The 24,397-nt window shown below is 43.0% G+C and overlaps 1 protein-coding gene across 1 annotated transcript; it reads left to right on the top strand.

The window, feature by feature from the left end:
• Positions 1 to 428: 428 nt before the first annotated feature.
• isg20 (interferon stimulated exonuclease gene) lies at positions 429 to 23,918 on the top strand. Its single transcript, XM_084335410.1, has 4 exons — positions 429 to 477; positions 1,209 to 1,916; positions 5,976 to 6,176; positions 19,699 to 23,918. Exons 2-4 carry the CDS (start codon positions 1,242 to 1,244, stop codon positions 19,897 to 19,899), a joined length of 1,077 nt encoding a protein of 358 aa, XP_084191536.1. The 5' UTR covers positions 429 to 477; positions 1,209 to 1,241; the 3' UTR covers positions 19,900 to 23,918.
• The last annotated feature ends 479 nt before the right edge of the window (positions 23,919 to 24,397 follow it).

The raw sequence follows: 24,397 nt of genomic DNA, 5'->3' as shown, positions 1-24,397 counted from the left end.
CTAGATCCTGACAGTAGATGCAGAAATGTATAAGGTATTTTATAAGCTCTAGTCTAGGGCCTGAACATGCCATGTAACAATCCGACAGTGGCATGGCTGCATTTCTATAGCACGTTTCTAGTACTAGTACCTGTATGGGTGGCCCCAGTGGATAAATCCTCTAAAACTCTGGTTAATGCCAAGCACTCTACCTATTGACGCAATGCTATGCCGTTTTAATATATCTGTCTTTTGTGTCACTGTTTTTATGCGCGAATATGAAACAAGTAACACATTATTTCATAAATAATAATGAAATAATATGTATACGCAATAACCCTCCAGTCCGGTAGGTGGCATGCATTTCAGCATTGGGAACCCAATTGCAACGACGCGAAACCGAGCAACAACAACAGGAGCCAATCGCGACAGAGGATTCAGACCACGAGGTTAACGTCAAGTAGCACACAGCCGCTGCTACACGTGTCGCCGGAACAGGTACATGTTCATGTTTTAACACATTGATTATTATACATTATGTCTGTGTATGTCAGTTAAAACACTATTATTACTATGAGCTATACCTCTGTTTTTTAGTAATCAATGTCGTCTTTCGAGATATGATTGTTTATGTGATTTGCCGTGCCCTTAATTTGCTATGATGTTGCTGCTGCCTTTAGCCAACCGTTAACTAGCCCGTTAACTTGAGACGGAGACAGCACCGGAGACCTTCAAGAATAGATAATAATGAACCCCGTGTTCCTCCTAGTTCTGCATGTAGAACCCTCTGTTTACTTTGTCTGCTCCTTGTTGTCACATTGTGATTCTTCCATTGCCCGAAAGAGTTCTGTAATATTGCTAGCTTGCACTGTTGGGCCTTATGTAGCAGTACTGTCTAGACTATCTGTATGTTATGATTAATTGAAAATGGGGGACCCTGATGTAAACGAGACGAAAGTCTTTCTCTGGTCTGCATCCCCTTAACGATTGTATGTATTGAGCTATACTGTATCCATTCTGCAATCTGTTAATAAAGTTTTCAATCAATCAATACGCAATGTTATGCAGCCTCTATATCAATATATAATTGGGTGACATTTCAAAATAAAGATAACGTTTGCATAGGTGTAACGTTAATTGTGCAGTTAACACGTTTAAGTACCAGTAAGGAATTCGTTTATTAAATTGCATAGCCTGTAATAAAAATGACCTTCTCTATCTACTTCCAGATAATATGTTTCATATGCATGATGTGCTGATCAATGGCAGAATCCTCAAATAGGAATCCACCTCACGGCTCCTCATGGGGGCTCCTCAAATGCAGGAAGAGCATGATGAGTGGAAATGTGGGGAACGCCCAAAACAGGACAAAACGCCAGCAGAAGAACAGAATAGCCAGTTTGAAGAGAAAGAGGATAGAAAACGTCAATGAGACGTTGGACACTAACAAAATATTCAAAAAACCTAAATCCTCTGCGAGTCATAAAGGACAAGAGGCCCATAGCGATCTCCGCTCCCAGGACACAAGGACTGACGTGTCTGACACTGGACACCAGCTGTCCAGTTCCCAGACGTGTGCTTCTGAAGAGCCCAAAGCACCTGCCGGCCAGAAGCCATCTACGGCTCTGAGAGACATTTGGGAAGTGGACAGTGGTTTCTCCTCCGAGACGAGTCCTCCGGCTAGCGGGCGTAGCTCCCCCTGCCAGTGCCCGTGCCCGACCACCGTGGTGGCCTTGGACTGTGAGATGGTGGGCACGGGGCCTGGTGGGCGCAGTAGTGAGCTGGCCCGCTGTAGCATACTGGATTACCACGGCAACGTACTGTACGACAAGTACATCCATCCCTGCCAGCCTGTCACAGACTTTAGAACCCGCTGGAGCGGCATCCAGAAGCACCACCTCCACAACGCGGTGCCTTTCTCTGAGGCCAGGAAAGAGGTGAGGCTTGAAGAGAGGTCTGCAGTCAAATTCAAAACAGAGTGATGCACAAAATAACTTAAAAGGAAATTAATAATTTAAAACGATGAATAAAGTGTGCATGAAATAATAGGGGAAAGAAAACGTTAGGAACTTGTTACATTCACCCACACAAGGGCTGAGTACTCACCCCCGCCTCTCTCTCACACACACACACACACACACACACACATACACACACGCACACGCTCCCAGCTCTCTTTCTCTCTTGCCCCTTCCTCATCTCTCTTGCCCCCCCTCTCTCTCTCTATCTCTCACACACACACGGAGTCAGAAACAAACATAGTATCAGTGAGAGTATCAATAATACACCTGAGTGAAGTCTATTAAATTTTGTTTTTTCTAAAGTTAATCGTGAGTTAAAAAAAATAGTGGCGTTAATAGAATTGTGCGTTAATACTGCGTTAACTTTGACAGCCTTACTCGATACTAGGGATGCCCCGATCACGTTTTTTTGCCACCGATACCGATCACCGATCGTCTATGAGCCATATCGGCCGATACCGATCGTTTTGCTTTTATAAAAAAAAAAAAAACATCTGGGCATCCCTACTTGATACCCCGCCTATACCATCTGAAATCCAACACACACATCAGACCTAAACTAAACAAAGCGCAGTACCATGTTGTCATCTTTTGCCTAGAGGTCAATGTTTGACCTCATTACAGATTTGACCTTTTAACATCTTATTTGACCCACATCCCATGTTTGGTTCAGGGTGGCCCGTGATTGAATACATTTTTTTTTCTCAGATATTCTTCTTCTATATAATTCTTCTATGTCAGCCAGGAAGGATTACATCCTGATCTGCCTCTAGTGGATAGATTTTTCAATCCTTCAGGTACACGCAAAATATGCAGGCAAGTATGTGTGAACAATGCATTTCACAACCCAGCCACGCTGCGGTTAAAAGCAAGTACACACACAGAGAACCTAAGATGCACATTAACTCATTCTCTGCCACGCTGGGAACGGGATATGGCTTTGTGCTGCCACGCATTAAACAATGGGGTCGGTCACCTTGTTTGCAGGCAGGGACCGAAACTAAAGCCCGCCGCCCGCCAGGGGCGGTCAGTTTTTACCGTTGGCGCTTGACACTTAGAGGGCTGCCCGCCGTGTGACGTGTAATCACTGTGTGACGTGTAATCAATCAAGTTCATAACGATACTCTTATTTTGAAAATCTGTGCGGGTCTCATTTCCGCCCCAAGCGCATCTCCAGTCATAATATCGATGGCTCTGGCAGTTAGCAACAATTAGGTTCGTATGATACTCTTATTTTGAAAAGAACCGTGGCAACGAGTCATATCCGCCCAGCCCTGCAGCGGGATACTATTGGCTAAGGGCTTCTGCTCGCAGTGCTCATGTCAACACAGGCAGTCTGCTCTAGAAGAGCGGACCTCCGTTACAATGACCCAGTCAACTATTCACTTTTAGTTTAATACATGACGAGGCATTGTCTAACGGTATCTAGCTGGCTAGCTACTGATAGCTGCTGATATCAACAAATGCTCCAGCAATAGTCGACTCGAGTGCATAATACCTCCGTTCCCTCGTTAGCTCGCGTTAGCTATCTCACGTTAGTCGATCTGTCCCAGTAAACTAAATTGTCTTAACGTTATCTACCGGGCTAGCAGTAGCTACAGATAGCTCCTGATATCAATGTCTTATAACATTGATTGAATGCGTATTCTAGCTGAGGGCATGTTGAATGTGATTTGACACAAGAACAGTAACGTTATAAATGGGTCCAGCTGCATCGCCGGAGAATCCTTGCATGCTGAATGTAGGGTCTAGCTGAATATAGGGTCTAGCTGCAGGGCCGGAGAATCCTTGCTGGAGCTGGAGGCTACTCAAGTATACACACACAGACAGTGGAGCTGTTTGCAGATAGCAAGCATTTTGACTTATTGCGTGGTGGCGATGTCTCGCAGATAATACAACTACAAGTATGATTATATAATATATTATTTTATTTAAAACATTTTTTTTTATATAAAATATATATATATATTTTTTTAATCAAAAAATTTTTGGCAGGTAAGAAATATGCTTGGCGGGTAGACTCTTCCCATCTACCCGCCACTGGCCGGTGAGTCAAAAAGTTAATTTCGCTCCCTGTTTGCAGGGCTATAACTATATATATATTTTTTTATCCACTTTTTTTATCCTATTTTTCTCCCATCCCAATTCCACTGTGCCAATTCTTCCCTCCCCTGTCTTGAACGTTGCTCGCATATGCTCCCCACTGGCCGGTTGTAGGGAGGATGGAAGCCTTGCATCACGTGTCCCCTCCGATACACAAGGAGGCAGCCTGTCACATCTTTTCACCTGCTAGCGCGGACTCTCATTGGCGAGGTGTAACGTGTGGGAGGCTCACACTACCCCCGCCATTTCCTGTCTGCTGTGCAGGCATCCCCAACCGACCTGTAGGAGTCGCTGTCCACAACGTCCAGATTACCACCCATCGACTTCCACCCGCTAACTCTGCCAATTGAGTTAGTATGACGGCTGGCCCAAGCCGGAGGCAACGCCGACAGCCGGAGTCGAACCCGGTGTTTCTTGTGTTGGTGACTAGTGCAATGTCCGCTGCGCCACCCAGCCGCCATGGCTATAACTATATTCTATATTATAGCTATGGATGCAATACTATGGCCCATTTGACATCGAGTATCTATCGTTCAAGATGTGAAAAAGATAAAAAAAAATCATCCATACATTCCCATTTAAAAAAAAAATCTTTTCCCCCCTCCTTTTTCCTCCGATTTTCTCCCATCCCAATGTTAGTCATTATGCCAATTCCCAATCCCCTTCCTGGTCGCTGCGCACTTACCCCCCACAGTCGGTCTGGGAGAGTGGAGGCTATCGCGTGCTTCCTCCGACACGTCTAGCCAATCAACCGCTTCTTTTCACCTGGCAGCGCGGACTCTCACTGAGAGGGTGTAACGTGTGGAAGGATCACACTACCCCCCTTAGATCCTATCCGCGCTGAGCAGGCGCCCCCACCGAACTGTAGGAGTCGCTGTTTACAACGACCCGGACCCACCCCACCAGCTTCTCCCACCCTCTAATACTGCCAATTGTATTAGTGTGAACGGCCAGCCAAGCTGGTGACAAAGCCGGAGCTGTGAGCTGGATTCGAACAGGCGAATCCAGCGTCTCCGGCGTTGGGTGACTAACGCAATCTCCGCTACGCCACCTGACCGCCCTCTCATACATTCCCGTTTTATACCGTGGTGAATAAGTATGGTTTTAGAGCGGTTTAGGGTAATTCCTGGGAGGCTAGTAATAGCCTGTGACGTATATTATACTTAATCCATTGGCATTTAATCCCTATACACGCTACAATTAAAAATTCAAATGCATATGATCGGTATATAATGTTCCATCACCAATGCATGAAGGGGGGGGGGGGGGTCGTTTCTGATTAATTGATTGTCAATAACGGCATTCGTTAGTACAACAACGTACGCTGATCAGGGTGATGGCTATGAAAACGGGGCACAATCAAGCTGAAATTGACGTTAAATTGCTCTTATCTGTGGCCGGTGGGATTCCAAAAAGAATATTCCAATTATTTGATTGCCATCTGGTAGTCCGTATGTCCATTTGCCTCACGACATAACCCCATCACAGCATAATGAATCGGGGGTCTCGAAAGAGATTCAATGCGATTGGGTGAAGCCCTCTGTCCAGGTTACTAGAAAAGTCCGCCCGGAGGCATTTCATCAACGCACAGCCCCATACACAGTCTTGGACTTTTGCGATCTCAGACTCATTCCCTATGGTAACACCAGCCTTCCTGGATGGATACTGAATGGAAATAGAGAATAAAAGCAATAACGATCAAATAACGAGTATACTCGTCGTTGGCAGTGAATGAGTTAAAGTGCTGGGAGAAAACTTGAGTCTGATGAGCAGCTGATTGTATAACTTATTCTGACCCACTTCCAAGTCATTCCTGACATGGTGGCATACTTAGCGTTTCCCCCCCCCCCCCCCCCCCCCCCTATGTTCCAGATCCTAGCCATACTAGAGGGCAAGGTGGTTGTGGGCCACTCTGTTGACAATGACTTCCAGGCCCTGGATACCTACCACCCAGGTCACATGGTCCGGGACACCAGCCGCTCACGCCACCTCACCCGCCTGGCTGGCTTCGCTCGCGGCCACTGTGCTTCTCTCAAGATCCTGACAAACAAGCTGCTGAATAGAAGGATACAGGTAACTGTTCATACTTTCCTATGGCAACAAAAAAACTGAATGCACGTGTCACTCGGACATCCTCAACATTCTATTAGTAGGCTGTACGTGTCACAGCCAAAGACATGCTCAACGTTCTATTAGTAGGCTGTACGCGTCACAGCCAAAGACATGCTCAACGTTCTATTAGTAGGCTGCAGTGCACGTGTCACAGCCAAAGACATCCACAAAGTCAGACCTCAGATGAAAACACAAGCTGTCCTCACGCGCAGGTTTTAATGTTCTCTTCCTCATGTGCATTGAAGGTGCTATGTATAGATAACATTCAGCCACTAGATGTTGCATTAGTGCACCAGCGTGTAATTAATCTAATCTGGTGCATTCCACACAGGGAAATGTGAAGTAGAGAGAGGATACATGCAATTGCAACATGTAAACAACAACATTCATTTTGGACCCGCTAGATCAGGGGTGGCCAACCAGTCAGAGACTAAGAGCCACAAAAATTACAGTGGTACCACAAAGAGCCACACCATATACCAGCGTTTCTCAACCTTTTTTTTCAGTCACGGCACCCTTCATGTGTTTATAGGTCTCACCCTCTGGCCTCTGAAGTTGCTAATGTCTTTTTTATTTGGGCCTCACAGGGTTAAAAGTACCCTGTGAGACCCACGGTTGCAAAATTACAAAATCACTTTTAGCCATTTAAAAAAAGAATGTTTATTTAAAAAATGTTAAAGGGGAACTATTTTACTATTTCTTTCACTATTTGGGCACTTTTACACAATTCCTGTGAGTCTATGGAACACCTAGGTTTTTTTCAAAAAAATAAAATGCATTGTTTTGTATTTCTAATCAAGTACTCAAAAACCGCATTTTTCTACCTCAAGATCTTAAGCCGTTTTGAGGCTGGGCTCCAACCACTGTGTGGCCTGGTGCCAACTGCCACATCAACTGCCACATTATTATGCAGCTGAGAAATTTCTGACATCACAGATATGCACATTTTCAGATCACTCAGTTCAGTGAGGGTGAATATTGTGAGAGGAGAATTGGAAGAATGCGCCAATATGAGAATTAGAGACATAGATCCTATTAACTCTTTCAGTGCCACGCCTGGTTTTCCATTTTACCGCTTGAATGCCACCATCCGCGCCAATGTTAACGTTAATATCGCCTAATCTATGTTTTAAATTATGGCTATGTGTCTAATCTGCCCATCGCATTATCAAAGACTATTTTCCAGACAGTGCTGTGAAGGCAGATTGTTTTTTTATCGCGTCGTTGCCGTTTCAGAGCAGTTAGAAAAGCCCCCGTTTTGATATAAAAAACAGCTCATTCTGGAGCATTCTATGAAAATCGTCTTTTAGTGGAATATTCCACAACGTTGATATTCGTCGGCCTTTTTATGAATCGTTTTCAAATAAACGCTAGATGATCAATATTATACGTGCACGCACGCACATTACGGCCGCGCGCGGATAATCGCCTCGTTGATTTCCTCTCTGAGTTTTACATTGAAACCAAAAGAAGACATTTCACAAAACAGCTTATAACTTCATCAAACTTACTCTGATTATCCTACCACTGATAACATAGAGTCCTTACCTGACATCAGATGGTATCCAACTGGTATATTCCAATTCCTGATCACCATTCGAAAAAATCGATACGTGTATGGATCCAACGCGACACAGTGGATCTCCATGATCCGCGGGGATCTGAGGCTCCAGAATGAACTCTAGTAACCCCTGCTGGATCAGTGAACTGGAAAATGTGGAGTACCGGATTTTTTTCCCCATTCATTTTCATTGAGTCCATTCCAAAATCACTTATGTCATCTGGGAGACGACAGGGGGCGCTTTTTTCCACAGTGATCACCGGCGCAGCTCGGCAATACTCGGGTAGGCTCGGGTGATGCAATAATTTTTCAGATCGCAAAAAAAAAAAAAAATTCAGAGAAATCTCGTGAGTGGCTAGCAACCACCTATAAAAAAACACGAGAAATCTCGTGAGTGGCACTGAAAGAGTTAATATAAGTCCACATAGCTAAGAAACAATGGTAAACACTGAAAAAGGCCATTTATAAGATAGTTCCCCTTTAAGCACATGTATAGTCAATTGGTCCTGTTGTTCAGCCTCACAATGCTATTTGATAGTAAATGTGTTTATATGTCCCACCCTCTGGCCTCTGAAGTTTCTAATGTCTTTTTAATTTGGGCCTCACAGGGTTAACCTCTTAAGCCCGAGATGACAGTAAAAGTGTATATTTTCAGCATTACGTTTGTTTACCAATTATTTTAACTGTTATTAGTGAAATATAAGATTATAGAAATCTCAGGGCATTGAGTCGGAAACCGGCGCATATTGACAGGAGGAAATGGCACATCCAAAAGTGAGTATAGTCTTTTGAAGGAAGAGACTCAGGGCTTTCAAATTTAGAAAAACGACCCTACCAGCACCTGCCCCTGTCAATCATCTGACTTCTGGATTTACTTTTTTATTTCTCTTATTTTTTGGGATTATCTCCCACAAACCTGAACGTTATTGCCATAAAACAGAACGCAGTTAGTTTCTCTACCTTTCTGTGAACGTCGCAAAAAACGGTGTTGCAATATGATGAAAAATTTTGGAGAAATTTACATTATAAAAAAGATGGCAGAATTCAGTACTGTATCTACAAAACCTTCTGTTTAATCATCTTCCCTTTATTCATTTGCTTAGATTTTTCAGGTCTGGTCAATTTTAGCATGGTGTTATTCACAGTCAAAGATACATTTTTTTTTTAAATAGAATTGATATTCTCCTTTGGTTCATTACAATTTACTCAAGCCTAGTAACAGACACTATTTCTGACACTGATCCATTATGTCCCTAGATTCAGATACCAAGAACATGCAAATGGACCATTAAAAAAAAAGTGTATTCTAAGTCATTATGGAATGAGTGACATAAAAAAAAAAAAAAGTAAAAAAAAGTAAAAAAAAAAAAACGTTTAGTTTTTTATGGATGGAAGAGCCGCACATTGACGGGCAAAGAGCCGCATGCGGCTCGCGAGCCGCGGGTTGGCCACCCCTGCGCTAGATGCTCGCAAAGTGCCGTGACTTGCGTGCATGGGCATGAGGGCCAGATTTCGGGCTGGTGTAAGTTAAGACGTTAACAAGACCCTATTATCTGTGCCTGGTCACATATGTTCTACGTTATGTGCGCAATGTGCCTAAAGTCAAGACTCTACAGTACTGAAACAGGGAAAAAATTTGCGAGCACATGTGACTGTTCGATGACCTAAACTTGATTGATTGATTGAAAACTTTATTAACAGATTACAGAATGGGTACAATACAGTACGGCTCAATACACACAATTGTTAAGGGGATGCAGACCAGAGAAAGACTTTTGTCTTGTTTACATCAGGGTCCCCCATTTTCAATTCATAGTGACATTTATGACATACATGACATACAGATAGACAGGACTGTTTCATCAAGACATTTATGACATACACGACATACAGATAAACAGTACTGTTACATCCAGACATTTATGACATCCAAGCAGTGTTAATTTTGGCAGCTATTTTAATTTTAGTCTTCGATGATCGATGTCATACTGTGACACTGAAAAGAAAAAATATTTCATCAACTAAAATATACAGTACGTCACACCCCGCGCCTCTCCCTGCCGTCTGCAAGTGGCTAATCTTGAGTTTCCGACCCCCCATTAAGCTAACCATGGATAAATCCAGAAAAGGGAAAGTCTGAGGAAAATAGAGGGTTTAATTCAGCGTGGACAGATTAATTTGCTTTCACGACTAGCGATGCAGGCTTACCTGTATGTCTGATATGTGGTGCGAAATTTGCGAACAATGAAAAATTTACTTTTTATTTGATAGATTTTCCACAAATAAGGGAAGGACTCAAATAGAGCTGCATAGTTAAGGGTTTTATTTCAAAGTCGGTCTACAGACACCAGTGTTTTTTCTCCTCTTCTGTGTTTTATTTAAAAATAGGTCTACACAGCCAGTATTTTTTCTCTTCATAAGAGTTTGAGGTTTTCCTTTGTTATAACAGGTAAAAACAGCAATAAAAAGTCAAACATTTTCTTTTTGTTGCTTTATAATTCCATTAATGCACCAAACTGTGCTATAAGTATAAAGTATAATAAATATCAAATTACTTTGGGTATGCAATTGTCAGGCGTTTTATGCTAAATGTGGGGTATGCTTGGGGATATATAAAACGTTATACACTGTGTTATCTTCATTTTAAGGGTAAATAGGTTGTGTGGCTCCCTGAGCATTTTATTTTGTGGGAGGGGGGAAAAGTGGCTCTTTTGATAGTAAAGGTTGCTGACCCCTGGTCTAGCCAAAATCCTATCAGCTGATTCACAATAAGTTCAGTAGAAGGCTAGAAGCCCAATAGTAACCAAACATTCCTTGAAATGGTCAATAGATTCCGAAATAGTCAGACATGGAATGGAACATATTCTGATTTAAATTGCTTATTTTTCTTTGTAACCAACAAAGCAACATTAGGATAGTGTAAATACACAGTACACACTGATTGCAATTCTCACTGGGACCTACTGTACAAATTTCACACACGTCACACACATTCCCTTTTGTCCGTCGAGTCGTACCGTAGATCGCTGACGTCACTTAAAATGGCGGCCTCCATCAGAGCATTCGGCTAACAGTAGCTTAGCGAACCTGCCACCGCACTTCTATGTGCATAAAGTGTGGTAACAAAATATCACAGCCCCTAAGACTGGGAGCATTCTAACTCTACTGAGCATGTACCCAACATTATATGAAAAATAAAGTCATTACGATGTTTTAGTGCACTTCAAGCGCTAAAGGGATACATTAACAACTTATATTAGTAGGGTCCATCTCACTCTGTGTTAGTACTCATCTGTGTCTTTTCTTTTCATACCAACATTACCTTTTTAAGTGATGATCGTGGTCTTGTCCTTGTTGTATCCATGTGTAATGTTGATAGTAGTGGGTGTACACAGACGAAGGAGTATCTACGGGCCGGGGAGAGCCTAGCCATCCTCTTTAGCATCCGTCATCTTAAATGCTATGTTCTTTTGGTAGAACTCTTCGGCTGCCGCAGAAGTGTTGAGAGAGTAGCAGATTCCATTCATGGTTATTGGCATAAGCTCATTAAGCTGTAGTCAAGAGAGACCTGGGACGCGGTTTTTAGCCTTGCGTAGCTTGGCTTTTAGCTATCGATTAGCCGAAACATAAATGGGAAATGCTGAAATAATAACGTGAATTATTCTAAAAGTTATAATTATTTTGTCTCATCTTGTTTTAGTCAACATAAATTAAGAGAGAATTCGTCATGGTTTTTGTAAAGTACCGTACATTTTTGTGTCCTCAGATGTAGTCAACTATAATGCATAAATAATGTAGTCACGTTAGTGTCACATGATCTACATTAATGTGACGTCACGTCTCATCGGGGGGGAAAAGCTTTTTTTTTTTTTTTTATCTTCCCCTCCTTTTTCCCGATTTTTCTCCCATCCCACCCTTCCTGGTTGTTGCGTACTTTCCCCTACTGTTGGTCCGGGAGATCGGAGACTGTCACATGCTTTCCTCCGACGCATGTGCAGCCTGGGGCAGGCCAACCTGGCCGCGCAGGTTCTCACCGGGGAGAGTGTAGCGTGTGGGAGGCCACACTATCTCTCCTCAGTTCCAACCCTCGCTGAGCAGGCGCCCCGACCGAACTGTAGGGGTCGCTGTCCACAACGCCCAGGACCCACCCTTCAGCTTTCCCACCCCCTGATACAGCCAATTGTATCAGTGTGAGAGGCCAGCCAAGCTGATAGCAACGCCGGGAGCTGGATTCGAACAGGCGAATCCTAGTGTCTCCCGGTGTTGGTGACGAACGTAGTCTCCGTGCGCCACCTGCCCCCCCCGGGAAAAGCTTTGTTGACAACCATATTTAGTCATTATTTTCGTTGACAATTAACACTGCATACACTACTGTTTAAGAGAGTTTCTAAAAGAGAGTATATACATTTGAGGGGGAAGAAACTGTACTAACGTTAGCTGATAATGTCAACCAAGCTGGTCCCCGATTTTTTTTATCCCCGGTTTATTTCTCTTACAGTGAGGGTTAGTGTGAGTCTCTTGCTCTCTCTCTCTCTCTCTCTCTCTCTCACACATGATTAAAAACGATTGTTCGAAGGTCCGTTCGAAAAACCCTGCCGAAGTTTGAATCCTAAAAACAGGCTTCAGGGACAGCTCTACACTGGGCTAATCATTAGGCTACAGATGTCCACGGTTGCTATACAAACACACTTTTATTTATTTTTATCCACTTTTTCTCCCATCCCAATTTCGTATTGTCCAATTCAACCCTCCCCTGTCTCGAACGCTGTTTCTTGCCTCCCACAAGCCGGCTGCAATGTGGACGAAGCCATACATAGCACGAGTCCCCTCCGATACTCGAGGTAGCAGCCGTCGCATCTTTCCACCTGCGCGGCGCGATCTTTCAGCGTCAGGGGTCTGCGCTTTGGAGGGGCGCCGCCCCCCATCGCTTCTTGATTCTACTGCACAGGCGCACCAACCGACCTGTAGGAGTCGCTGTCCACAACGTCCGATCCCCACCCCTCAGTTTTCCCTCCCCCTAATACTGCCAATTGTATTAGTACGGATGACCAGCCAAATTGAAAACAATGTGGAGAGCTGGGCTCGAACCCAGCGTCTCCAGCATTGGTGGTGAGTGCCTTGCCCACTGCACCACCATACAAACACACTCTTTAACTTACATACAGTTTCATTCTTCCACAAACAATATTAATTTCTTGGCATTCAACTGCAGGCTACATTTCTCTCCTTTTTCTCACTCTTAACTCCGTCGTTCTCCCCAGCTCAGAGGTCAACTAGAGTGCAACAGCGCAATATGCATCATGTGATTGGTTAATTGTTTAACAAGCTCTATTTCTCTAAAGTAACAAAGTATTTATTTGCAGGTTCACTGAGTAACGGGTGAAACAATTCTGAGTGACCAACTTGAATCAGTTTCTCCCTGAATGTTCACAATGTATATAACTATGTATGTAATGTACAAGAAAATCAAATACTGATTTTTGGCAACGATTGAAGTTTCGAAGCATTCAGGGTCAGCCCCAGCTAGGCCTGCCACGATAACACATTTTGCTGGGCGATTAATTGCCCCCGAAAATATCGCGATAAGCGATATTATTGCGACCGGTTAGAGAATTTTTTTTTTTTGAGAAATTTATTTCCCAAAACTTTTATTTTGAAGCCCACCGCTCCGTCTTTTCCTGTGTTTTAGACTTTTATTTTGAAGCCCACCGACCGGACCGGAAGTATTGTTGTGATTATCAGGTACTTTCAATAGGGGGTATCTGCAGAGCCGCAGAGCCAGGCTGGACGGGTATAAGTGGTCTGGACAAGTATAAGTGGTCTGGACAAGTAGTTGCGAATGGGGGGGGGGGCGGGGTTCGTCTCGTTTACATAGGTACATTATACATGGACAGTAATGTTACATCTAGACATGTAATAATAGAGTAAACTTGTACCCATACAGTGTTACATCTAGATATACCAGATCTAGTAATAATAGAGTAAACTTAACTTTCGTCTCAGTAACAATGTTCATAAAGTGTACATCTAGACATTTATGACATACCAGATCTAGTAATAATAGAGTAAACTTAACTTTCGTCTCAGTAACAATGTTCATAAAGTGTTGAGTGCTACAGTGTAGGTTAGTTTATTAGGACAAGTGCATGACAGTAAGGTTAGTTAGGGTTAGATTTTTTTTATTTAGATAATGCAGTAGTGAGTCTTTAGTCGACGGCGAAAGATTAGACGGGATTCGGCTGTCCTAACTGGGGTGGGTAGTTCATTCCACCATTGTGGGGCAAGGACTAAGAATAGGCGACTTCTCTTTGATGACCCGACTTCTCTTTGATGACCCTCCCGGAGCTTGGATAGGAGTAGGAATAAACTGTACATATACAGCACTGTTTGAACCTGGCACACAACATACTTCACATGTCATTTTTCTTTTTGTGGAGACGAAGATGATGAGTACCGGTCTTCTCCTCGGACATATAAAATCAGTTTTTCAATACAAGTACGCAGGCATGCGTTGTTCATGGGACGGGGTAGCACGGTGTGCTACCTCACTGAGTATTAAAGATTTGAGCAGAAGCGCGTGCACGCACATGCACGCGCTCGCGAGAACGCGCTGCCCTCGACTCGGCTCGTTGTGTTTACCTGCCTCCCGGGCCCCGGCGCTACCTCGCATTATCATAACAATAGCCGCTATAGGCTGGTGTCTTCAACCAGTCTGGGACTCTTTGTGATGTAAATATGGAACGTCCCAAGTTGCCGCTGCCCACAGAGTGCACCGCCGTCCAAAGGTGAACGACGGCGAACGAAGGGCCAAATCAAAACAGCCGTCAATTCCGAATTGACAACTGTTTTGATTCAACCCCCCACCCACCACCACTCACCCCCGGACAACAACACACTCTGCAAACAGCAGCAACCCGGGACATTCCATATCTACATCACAAACTTCGGGACTGAGTAGATAATTAATTAATCTTCTCTTTATTTTTATTATTTATATTAAAACTGAATCAAACCATAAACAAGGTTGCCTGTTGGGATGTTAGATCCTAATGTGAAAAACTGATTTTATATGTCTGCACTTTATGTGCTCATTTTATGCCTGTCTTAATTCTGTTGTGAAGCACTTTGAGCTGCAGTTTCTGTATGAAAGGCTATACAAACAAAGTGTATTATTGTGCGCGAGGGAACATATGCGCATGCGCGCGGGGCCGCGCGCCGTCATTATCCTGCGTGCCGGCTCAGTCCATAATAACAACGCAACACTGCAAGTACGACTCAAGACACAGAACATTAGTATCCAAGCTCCGGGAGGGTCATCAAAGAGAAGTCGGGTCATCAAAGAGAAGTCGCCTATTCTTAGTCCTTGCCCCACAATGGTGGAATTGTCCTAATAAACTAACCTACACTGTAGCACTCAACACTTTATGAACATTGTTACTGAGACGAAAGTTAAGTTTACTCTATTATTACTAGATCTGGTATGTCTAGATGTAACACTGTATGGGTACAAGTTTACTCTATTATTACATGTCTAGATGTAACATTACTGTCTATGTATAATGTACCTATGTAAACGAGACGAACCCCCCCCCCCCCCCCCATTCGCAACTACTTGTCCAGACCACTTATACTTGTCCAGACCACTTATACCCGTCCAGCCTGGCTCTGCGGCTCTGCAGATACCCCCTACTCGGTACTTTGGGTACCAGAAAAGTCACGTGAAACACTGCAGACCACTGATTGGTCAGAATAGAGACGCGTCTCTAGGATTTCATAATCATTATGTTTGCAACAGGCACAAGTGCAATAAACAAAGGATACAGTCACTGTGTATTCTGCCTCATTTATTGATTAAACAAAACCGACATCAACACAATTTGCCACCGAGCGGAGAGTTTAGTCTCGCAAAAAGATCGCTGACTTGTTAAGGCTTGTTGTTAGGTTAGGTGCTAATGTTGTGCTAGCGTTTTAGCATGGCTATCGTACATAGCGTGATCAATATAACTCGCTATTGATTGTTTGTATGAGTAACGTTAATGCTAGTAGAATAGACACAACGTGAGGTAATCACCATCCATTTTAAACCGGTTATTACCTAATGCTAACGTTAGCAAATAGACGCGACTGGTAACGTTACAGCTTGTTAGCCTAATGTTAACGTTAGCATAGACAGCCTAGCTAACGTTAACGCTTGTAGAATAGACACAATGAGAGGTAACGTTAGCGTTAGCAGAATAGACACAACGAGGGTCTCGTTAATGTTGTTATTGATTGATTGAAAACTGTGTTTACTCTGTTTGTATGAGTAACGTTAATGCTAGTAGAATAGACACAATGAGGGGTAACGTTAGCCCCACGGAGCTCCTGTGCTGTGCTCTGTAGTAAAGCCAGCGGCCCGCCTCCCAACACGGACAGTGACTGACAAGGGGCACTGGGTCCGCCTCATTAAAACAAACGCGCAAATAGCAATTAATCGCGCCCGTCAAAATCATTGCATTCATTTTAATTATCGCGGCAATTAATCGATTTATTGCTTATCGCGGCAGGCCTAGCCCCAGCTGATGGTTTATAATCCTTGCTCACTCCCACCATTTTAACTCTTTGACTGCCACACTGTCATTTCAATTCCAAGAAGATCCGGCGGACTGTTTTTTTTTTCTCTACTTTTTCTCCCCATTTTCTATTTTTCTCCCATCCCAATTTCGTATTATCCAATTCTACCCTCCCCTGTCTCGAACGTTGTTAGACCATGCCTCCCACTGGTTGGCTGCAATGTGGACGAAGCCTTGCATCACGTGTCCCCTCCGGTACACGAGGAGGCAGCCGTCGCATCTTTTCACCTGAACAGTGCGATCTCTCAGTGGCGAGGAGTAACTCGTGGGAGGCTCACGCTGCCCCCGTTGCTTCCTGATTCTGCTGTACAGGCGCACCAACCGACCTGTAGGAGTCGCTGTCCACAACGTCCGATCCCCACCCACCGGCTTTCCCACCTCCTAATACTGCCAATTGTATTAGTATGAACGACCAGCCAAGCCGGAAGCAACGCCGAGAGCTGGGCTTGAACCCAGCATCTCCTGCGTTAGTGGCGAGCACCTTGCCCACTGCGCCACTTAGCCGCCCTCCGGCGGACTGTTTAGAAAAAGAAAAGAAAACGCAAGTATTCTCGTTTTTGGCGGTCAACGGTTGGCTTTGAAAAACGAGAATACTCGTTTTTGGCGTTCAATGAGTTAATATAGAAGTTATTCACTTAAATTGTGATTACACTACCATGTCTATGGTGGAGGAAGGGAACCTCTGGAGAATAGCTGGCAGATATGGATGTGATTCTGGTAAGAGAATCGCAGACGAGATTCTATGGTAGACTGGATTTATTCAACCCTTCTGTGGTCTGTAAGATATGAATAATAATAATACAATGCATATATGAGTAATAAAGAGTGATATGGTACAGTTACACAAATTTGTCAACACCAAGTAAAATAAGGGTGTTTACAAATGATAAAGACCGATACAAATAGGCAAAAAGTAAGATGGACATGTGGTGCTCTGGCTAGCTAAATGTATAACAGCCATGTGGTTCTCTGGCTAGCTAAATGTATAACAGCCATGTGGTTCTCTGGCTAGCTAAATGTATAACAGCCATGTGGTTCTCTGGCTAGCTAAATGTATAACAGCCATGTGGTGCTCTGGCTAGCTAAACATAACAGCCACCTGGTGCTCTGGCTAGCTAAACGTGTAACAGCCACCTTGTGCTCTGGCTAGCTAAACGTGTAACAGCCACCTGGTGCTCTTCCTCGCTAAACGTGTAACAGCCACCTGGTGCTCTGGCTAGCTAAACGTGTAACGGCCACCTGGTGCTCTTCCTAGCTAAACGTGTAACAGCCACCTGGTGCTCTGGCTAGCTAAACGTGTAACGGCCACCTGGTGCTCTTCCTAGCTAAACTTGTAACAGCCACGTGGTGCTGTGGCTAGCTAAACTTGTAACGGCCACGTGGTGCTCTGGCTAGCTAAACTTGTAACAGCCACGTGGTGCTCTGGCTAGCTAAACTTGTAACGGCCACGTGGTGCTCTGGCTAGCTAAACGTGTAACAGCCACGTGGTGCTCTGGCTAGCTAAACTTGTAACGGCCACGTGGTGCTCTGGCTAGCTAAACGTGTAACAGCCACCTGGTGCTCTGGCTAGCTAAACGTGTAACGGCCACCTGGTGCTCTTCCTAGCTAAACTTGTAACGGCCACGTGGTGCTCTGGCTAGCTAAACGTGTAACAGCCACGTGGTGCTCTGGCTAGCTAAACTTGTAACGGCCACGTGGTGCTCTGGCTAGCTAAACTTGTAACGGCCACGTGGTGCTCTGGCTAGCTAAACTTGTAATGGCCACGTGGTGCTCTGGCTAGCTAAACTTGTAACAGCCACCTGGTGCTCTGGCTAGCTAAACTTGTAACGGCCACGTGGTGCTCTGGCTAGCTAAACGTGTAACAGCCACGTGGTGCTCTGTAGGGCTGACCTTCGAATTTCTTTTTGGAATTCGAAGCTTCGGGGCCGAGATTCGATTTTAATTCGAAGCTTCGAGATACAAAATTATAATAATTAATTATAAATATATATATATATTTTTTTTTATGTTTGTCTTGTACAGCACTTTGTTCAACTTTGTCAGTGCTGTAAAGTTTAAACCTTTTAAAATCTTGAGACAAACGAAACACTTTGCTTTCATGAAATATTGTAAGCCGTCATTTGAGGCTTTATAAAAGCAGCACAATGAACTAGGGCTGGGCGATATGGCCAAAAACGTTATCGCGATAAAATTATAAAAAAAAAATCATATCACTTGATATCGATAATTATCGTCGATATAATTTCTGTCAAGTTTAATTAACTTCTTATGCCCGGCGCCGACGGACGGACTATTAATAGACTCACTTGTTTTGCTGCTGCGAATGTCTCGAGTTGATGCCGTCATCAGTCCGCGCACGTTCTTCTACACCAGTGCATATATTATTATATTCCACCAGGGGGCAACCTACCGCCACTGGATCATATGCATTATAAGAATGGAACTAACAGTTAGCCAGAGCAAGCGGTGTATCCCACGACAATGTACTAACTATCACCCTAAAATACTCCGTTCCGCCCCAATACATTGCAACGACGTCCACCGCATACCCCACACTACTCTAACCGTTACCATCAAAATTCACGCCACACACCCACTCCGCACGTAAACTATAAAATAGCGGTGTGCAAGCTAATGATCCTAGCCAGCCTTGTTTCCAATGTACTAACTATCACCCTAAAATACTCCGTTCCGCCCCAATACATTGCAACGACGTCCACCGCAGCGCAGCATACCCCACACTACTCTAACCGTTACCCTCAGAATTCACGCCACTATAATAAATAAATAGCGGCGTGCAAGCTAATGATCCTAGCCAGTCTTGTTTACTACCCAGAGGTGTACCGCGGGTCTCCTTTGCTGTCGCCATCTCCTTCACTGATTGGTTGTTAGTGCGTGTGCGCTGATATCCAAGCTTGGAAAATCGATATCGAAACTTTGCGACCACGTTTCATGTTTATTTCGAGGAAATAATTTATCACAATAGTTATCGTTATCGTTTTATCGCCCAGCCCTACAATGAACACAAATGTCAGTGCCAAGTCCGACCTCATATTAAATAACAAACGGCATTGCTTGTTGTAGTTAACAAAGAGAGGCAGAGTTGATTTTGCACAATTTTTTTTTTACATACCGGTATATATATATTTTTTATATATTCGCATTTTATTTTCATATTCGAATCCCATGCTCATCGAACGAAGCTTCGAAGTATTTAAGACAGCCCTAGTGCTCTGGCTAGCTAAATGTATAACAGCCACCTGGTGCTCTTGGTAGGCTTTCTCACGTGTCTTTTTCTGTTCCTGGCCAGGTTGGGAGGGGAGGCCACAACTCTGTGGAGGATGCCCTGGGTTCCTTGGACCTGTACAAGCTGGTGGAGGGGGAGTGGGAGCTGGAACTGCAGGAGACGATGAGGGACGTAGACGCACCGCTGCAGCCCAAGCCTGCCGCCTCCAACCACTACATGCAGGACCAGTACTGGCCAGACCACCTGACTCAAACCGGCCAGTAAAGAGGAAGCGTGTTGCAAGAGTTGCTAATCAAAGAAGGGTAGAAAGTGAACGCCTATCTTAAAGAGATAGTCCAGAGATATCGGTAGCTATCGGTAGCAGAAAATGTCACCATTTGTTAGCAATGGTAGTGGACGTTAGCATGTGTTAGCGTGAAGTTAAGAGTCACGCTTCATGCCCCGTTAACTTTGTCATTGTTAACAAATGCCAACAGTTTCTGCTTCCATCGTCTGAAATGGAATTCACTCAAATCCAGTCATCTCGTGTATTGCGTGTCCAATGGGCATTAGGGTTACTTTGGGGCATGAGGGTTAGGGTTACTTTGGGGTGTGAGGGTTGGGGTCTGTTATAGGGTTATGGTGGGGGTGAAATTCCAGAACACTGGTATCGGTTATTTTTTGATGGACTGAAATGACTCCCGGTTTGTGACATTCAGATTTTAGGCTCTTCTTAAAAATGCGAACCATCCTTTTTCGGTCTTTAATTACGGTGTAGTCCATACTAAACAAAATGCTTCTTAAATTGGAACAATTCAAAGCAACTCTATATATATTCAAAGCAAATAATTTGTAGATATTTAGTGAAATACCCCTTTACTACATTATTGTCATCACAAATACAGTAGGACAGCATCTCTGGATAAATCGGCTGTCGTCTGAATGAAATTTGACACAGAAATTGAGAGTGAAAAAGAGAAAACATGATTACAAATCCTTTGAAAACAAATATGCCAACCACATAATCCAGTATTACGTTATACTGTATAAAGTGTCCCTGTTAAGACACAAAGTGCTTAAACCTTGTGCCTCCTTAACAACTATTTCCTGTATTTAGTGTGTGTGTGTGTGTGTGTGTGTACAACGGTGGCTGTGTTGATGATTGTCATGAAGTTAAGTCCGTTTGCTTATTTTCCATATATTTACAGAATTTGAAAAGATTAGATTTTGAAACCCTCTAACACAAAAGTTAACAATATTAGCTTTCAAATCGTCCATAGTGGTTTATTTCTTGCCATTAGGGGGTTAGGGTTAGGGCCGGGGTAGGGTTAGGGTTAGGGTTACCCAGACAGAAAGATTTGGAGAAGGTAAAATCTCATCCCTGAACAGTCCCCTAACCTACCGGTAACCCCAACCCTAACCCTAACAGAAACAGGAATATAAGGGGTTACAATTTGGCAATCTTTGGAATCTTTGATAGATATGTTGAGTTAGGTTCATAGTGGTATTCATAAAAAAAAGAATTGGAACGAAATATTACAAATTACGTTTTTTATGACCTTGAACGTGATGCAATCTTTTCATGCACTGATGTGCCAACTCTGTCAGTTACCTAACGAGGCACAAGGGTTAAATGAAACGCGTGTTAACTTATTACTTAGATTTCTAAACATGTTAAACATGTGTTTGAACGTTTCTAACAGCATGTTGTTTTGCTGTGTTGTCAGATATTTGCACAGTGGTGCATTCAGTTCTTGATGATTCTGTTCATTCTGTGAGACGAGCCATTTAAAGTAGAGGGGAAAATAATAGGTTCTTGTAATAATCCCGGTTCCACCTTTTTGTGATTCTGCATTGATGTACACAATCAAAAAAACAATACAAAAAAAATCGTTTTTCTTAATCCAGTTTCTGTGTTTTCAATGTGATATTTTTCCTGGTATTTGTGTGGCAATTTTAACCCCTTAAAGTTACAATCGGCTGATTTGGAAACGACAGAGAAACATGAAACATTGGAAACATGAGCGTTAAGAGTTGCTACGTATCTTGAATAGCGAAGGTTTTGCGGTGTTGGTTCTACTCAGTTGAGTGCATTCTTAAATGGTAAAGTAAATTCTATTGACCTTTTAACCATGAAGTGTAACAACAGAAATTGGAGTTTTTTACTGGTGTAAAAACTATATATACAACTATGAGATAAGATGCAGTATATCTCAAAACATATTCAATGGGATCTTATAAATAATCATGATGCACTGATGGTGAGAATAATTTTATAATAATAATTTACTTTATTTATATAGCACCTTTTTCAAAAGATTTACAAAGTGCTTTAAAAACGGAACACATTAAAACTAAGCACATTATAAAACAGAGTAAAACTAGAATGCCATAAGACATCATCTACACAACATCAGGAATCTTTATACCATGGGATAAGACTAGATCAAGAGTGTGACCTTTTGAGTGCGCAGGTCCAGTCAGAGCCTGTGGTCAGTTAAGATTATAAGGTCTAAGAACTCCAGGCCCAGGGTGGTCGTCAGGGCAGCAGACATGTATATTAAAGTCTCCAAGGATTAGAAATGTATCAAATCTGGGCAAAGTTAAGGACAGCGATTCTTTGATAAAACTGCGATCACATATAGGTGGTCTATATATTATCGAGCACAAACAAGGAGAATTTCCTTTTTAATGAGGAAAGGAAGGGCTTCAAGTGCTAAACGGCCTCAGATCAGTGCATTTGTAGCTATCTTTTATGGGTATTACCACTTATAATCCAATGTTATCAATAATAATTGTAATCTGATTGTAACGTGAGGTTCCTGGGGATTCTCACCCCTACTTTAAAGTGAAGTTTAATTCAAAATGAGTTATTTAACAAATGTTTTGGAGTTTGAGTCAGGTTTTCACTGGACTTTAACAACGTGATATATAATGTCTGTTAACACATTCCCTGCCACGGTTATATCCATCAATGTAGCCTCACTGCCACCACTCTAAGCCTATGGAGATGTTTACCTTCTTTGCAGGGCTATAACTTTTTTAATTGTATTGCTAAATTGACATTACTATGGCCCATTCAACATCGATTATCTATCGTTCAGGATGTAGGAACGTTATACTTTTTCATTCATAGATTCTTCCAAAAATACCTTCTAGAATATAAGTGTTTTTATCGTTTTCTGCAGTAATTCATAGAACGTGAGTTATAGGCATAAACGCATATATAGATTATCAACTGCCGTTTATTCCCGATACACGCTATATTAAAAAATGCAACTGTATATGATCCTATACGTTATGCTTCATCATGCACGGATGAAAGGGGGGGGGGGTCGTTTATAATTCCGTGATTGTCAGTAAATGCTTTATGTAGTATGGGTGATATATTGATCAGATCGGTTTGCAGTGAAAAGAATAAACAATTGGGCTAAAAATAGGGTCAGTGTCCTCTTACTGTGCGTCAATGAGACTGGCGGTGAAAGATCCCAGGTATAGGACGTCGATCGCCTAGGTCCATTTCCGGTTTGTATGTCGCAATAAACGCCGAAATCATATCGATTATTAAGTTTATAAAGCGATCGATATGTACTATAGTATCTGTCGGGAGCCTTGCAACAATGTCTGACGGCCGGAGGACTTTCATCGATGCACTCATGGCACTTCCTGTTGTTCGAGTGTAACTCGCCCGACCATCCACCAGGCGGCGGTATTGAGCCGGAGGTATATATATGAATTATGAATGCCATGGTGAAAAAATGAAATATTGATCTCAATATCGCTGTACAGCGTGGTCTGGCGGTCAAAGCATGGCAGGCAATAACGTTTTAAAGCGTTTCCGGCGATGGATGTGTTAAAGGCAGAATCTAATGCCACCAAACCGCGACCTCTTGGTCAAAAGAGTCCCACTTGTTAATGCGCCTTTTTGTTTTTTGTTTTGGTTTGAGTTTAGTAACTTATTATAGTGTGAATTTCTCCAGACCTCTCTTGGCAGAGCCTGGGGTGTGACCAGCAGTATAACAACCCCTCCCCTGTACCCACTCAACTCCAACCCACACATCAGTCAAAAAAAAAGAACATACACAAAACGCAATACCAAGAGGTGCTCTTTTACTTAGAGGTCGCTGTTTGACAGCATTACAGATTCTACCTTTAAGGTTCTAGTGACCATTTCTGGATTTCTGTTCACTCTAAATGGTGGGATTTCGGTTTCACTAATATTGTATGCTGCTCTCCCCTATGTGGCCTGTTAACAACACAGTGAAATAAAGGTGTGAAATAAATAAAAAGGTCTTCAGTCCTCATTTGACTTCATGTCTTTTTTGTAATTGATGAGAGCTTCCTCAGTCGAGTCGATTAATCAGTCCCTTTGGTCTTAGTTGACAAGACTTTGATAGTAGATTTCTATGTTGAATGAGTTATTTCACGAAAATGTACAAGCACAGGTTTAGTAATCGCTAGTGACTAGTCTGTATTATTGCATGTTGTGGGGAAACTCACATTTGTACACATTTGTTGGTCAACAAATCCTGTGCCTATTAGTCGACTAAGAATTTCTTTAGTCAAAGACGGCCCTAGTAGATCTTGTGCTTCACACTTGACCTCAACTATATCAGAATCGGAAACGTATCCGCCAATACAATGAACGTATACTGGAATTTGATGCCAGTGGTGCAAAGATCTCAACAACCACTGTACACAAATGGGGCTGGGTATCGGTATTGACTACTGATACCCAGCCCCATCTGCATGCAGTAGAACTTGTTGTCGAGGTCTTTTCACC

This window comes from Notolepis coatsorum (genome assembly GCF_963971535.1).
Source record: "Notolepis coatsorum genome assembly, chromosome: 18".
NCBI lineage: Eukaryota > Metazoa > Chordata > Actinopteri > Aulopiformes > Paralepididae > Notolepis > Notolepis coatsorum.
Note: the sequence above shows the minus strand (reverse complement) of the source record. Positions and strands in the feature narration are given on the sequence as shown.

Bases quoted from the DNA above. Each gene is read 5' to 3' on its own strand.
- isg20 (XM_084335410.1), top strand. From the start codon at position 1,242: ATGGCAGAATCCTCAAATAGGAATCCACCTCACGGCTCCTCATGGGGG. The intron at 1,917-5,975 runs GTGAGGCTTGAA...CCTATGTTCCAG, and splicing joins TCTCTGAGGCCAGGAAAGAG to ATCCTAGCCATACTAGAGGG. The intron at 6,177-19,698 runs GTAACTGTTCAT...GTTCCTGGCCAG, and splicing joins TGCTGAATAGAAGGATACAG to GTTGGGAGGGGAGGCCACAA.